Source organism: Hibiscus syriacus, unplaced genomic scaffold (assembly GCF_006381635.1).
Source record: "Hibiscus syriacus cultivar Baekdansim isolate YM2019G1 unplaced genomic scaffold, ASM638163v2 tig00112217_pilon, whole genome shotgun sequence".
Taxonomy (NCBI): Eukaryota; Viridiplantae; Streptophyta; class Magnoliopsida; order Malvales; family Malvaceae; genus Hibiscus; species Hibiscus syriacus.
In genome coordinates, this window is record NW_024063270.1 from 379868 (window position 1) to 382256 (window position 2389).

A 2389-nucleotide genomic window follows, 5' to 3' on the forward strand; every position below is an offset into this window, starting at 1 on the left:
TCTAAACCAGACAATGGCTCAGCTTTTCATCAAGAATTTCCAACTATTCAGGTTGATATTTTCTTTGTATTTTAATCCATGATGCATTTTCGTCTCTTAAAATTTTGTAAAGCATAACGTATTGCGATTTCTTTTCCTGCAATGGATGATTATTGAGTGTGTGTTTTACGCGTTGTTGTAGACGATCCTACGCGGTTGCGACGGAGAACATGAAGAAGCAAGCGGTGGCGTCGGTTATGAGAAAGACGACAGATGTTTTTCCGGCAGATGATGGGGGGAAGGGGATGTTTTGGATGAGAGATCCGAAGACCGGGAATTGGATTCCGGAGAATCACCTGGGCGACATTGATGTTGCAGAGCTGAGGGAGAAGCTTCTTCCCAAGAATCACAAATAAGTCTAGCCATTATTTAACGTATGAGTAACCATTATGATTCGAATCAAAATTTCTAAAGAAAATAGTACTTCCTCTAACTGTGACTACTTCATAGATTCAAATTAAGATTCAAATTAAGAATACTATTTAAATTCCAGTTAATGTTAGTAGACTTTTATCATCTTAAAATAATATATATGTATTTTATTATTATTATTATTTATTAATACTAACAGTCACCTATATTTGGGGTAGTGTTTTTTTAATAAAATAATACTTTATAATTAACATAATTAAATTACTAGTGTGATAGGCTAATAAAAAGTTTATATAATCCCTGAACTATTTCTATAACAACATCTAAGCCCTTGACAAAATTGTTGCCCTGGGTTCTCTTTCTCCGTACTACAAAAACCCAAGAAATGATGAAACAACCACCAATACAAGGAGCCATTCTCTCCGTCGTGAGCTGCTGCAACAATGGCAAGGCCCTCTTCTTTCTTGCATCGCAACGCTCCGGCCCTTATCTCTTCCCACAAAATAAAAATCTTAGTCGTCGCTCAAAGCCGCCATCGTAGTAGTTTAAACTCACCGAAAATGGTAAGTTATCATCCGAAAAATCCTCAAACGAATCCTAGCTTCTCTTCACCGGATCTCACGTCTCCAACGTCGGATGGCCATGGATACGGGTAGGTTGCTCCCCTCATCTAGATTTCTCTACCCACCGTTGGGATTGATCGCTCAAACTGTAGAAGACCCTCAAACCTGAATCGAACCAAATATAAACCTCCCCTTTTATTGGTATTAATTCTAATGGGCCTTCCTTGTTTTCTTTGTTTGCTGTTTACTGTAGAGAAGATGAACTATGCAGTCATGCATTGTGCAGAATGTAACATAGAAAAAGTAGTAGGGAGCAAAATTTTCTTTATTGATTTAGAGCTTTGTTGTATCCAAATTAATTCATTGAAGTTAGTGGGAACGATAAAAACTAAAAAAATTCAAGAATTGCAGTTTGATGGAGCTTTATTATTACAGTTACCGATGGGTTCTTTTTGGTGTAAAAATTAAACTGAATTTATCCGAATTTGATTTGTGCAAAAAAAAATGTTGTTCTTCGTATTTCTGCAAGTTTGGATGTTTTTCTTTGCCGCAGGATGCACCGAGGAGTTAAAATTGTCATATATTTTAATTTTTTCTATGTATTTCTATTAAAAATCTTTTTTCGCCCCTCTCGCCATCCTAACATAAACTCCTGCAGTGGTCCCTGTTATTTGATGAGATGGGTGCGGGTAATGGTGGCTGTGGGGTGGTACGGGTGAGGCCATCGGTGTTGAAGGTGTCAAATTAAATATGAAATGATTGTTGAAGGACCTATTTGGTGTTTTAACAATAGTCTAATGGCCAAATTAGATATTAACCTTTTTGTTACAAATTAATAACATTAGTGACTTTAAGGATGAAAAAAGAAATTACCTCAAGCATATGACCATTGTTGTAGTTTACCCTTATTATTAACAAAAGAAAATATCTGTGAGTCCAGTGCAAAATGAATGCTTCGTTCCCAACTAAATACTTTCTTAATGAAATGAAAATACAAGCTTTGCTAGTCAAGCATGAAATTAGGTTGAAGGTGGAGGGTGACCCTTTAAAGTCTCCTCCGTTTGTGTTGCACATTCGTCTTTAAATATAGTTAAACCTCCAAAATACAAATTCTCTTCCTCTTTCTCTTTCATTGTCATTTTTGTCCTCCCATAACCCAAAAAAGAACATTGCTCAAAATTTAATCTTTTTTAACATACAGCAGTGTGCACACTTCATATCATGTACCCACGTTAAAGGACAGAGCTTTCTTTGCCACAGGATATCGGGAAAAAATACAAATGAATGAGATTAGATATATTTAGGATGCCCAGATTATTTTTGTGCATGGAAACAAATGCGTAGGCTCTTTCAGGTATTGTTTTGATACCGACTTGCTAAATGGAAAGATGGGGTTCCTTCTTTGATATTGAGAA

The 2389-nt window shown here is 36.1% G+C and overlaps 1 protein-coding gene across 1 annotated transcript; it reads left to right on the forward strand.

The window, feature by feature from the left end:
- LOC120175870 (protein SENESCENCE-ASSOCIATED GENE 21, mitochondrial-like) lies at positions 1–395 on the forward strand. Its single transcript, XM_039182422.1, has 2 exons — positions 1–51; positions 182–395. The coding sequence occupies exons 1-2, from the start codon at positions 14–16 to the stop codon at positions 393–395; spliced, it is 252 nt and encodes an 83-aa protein (XP_039038353.1). The 5' UTR covers positions 1–13.
- The last annotated feature ends 1994 nt before the right edge of the window (positions 396–2389 follow it).

Coding starts and splice junctions, on each gene's coding strand:
- LOC120175870 (XM_039182422.1), top strand. CDS start 14: ATGGCTCAGCTTTTCATCAAGAATTTCCAACTATTCAG. Junction 52..181: donor AAGAATTTCCAACTATTCAG/GTTGATATTTTC, acceptor GCGTTGTTGTAG/ACGATCCTACGCGGTTGCGA.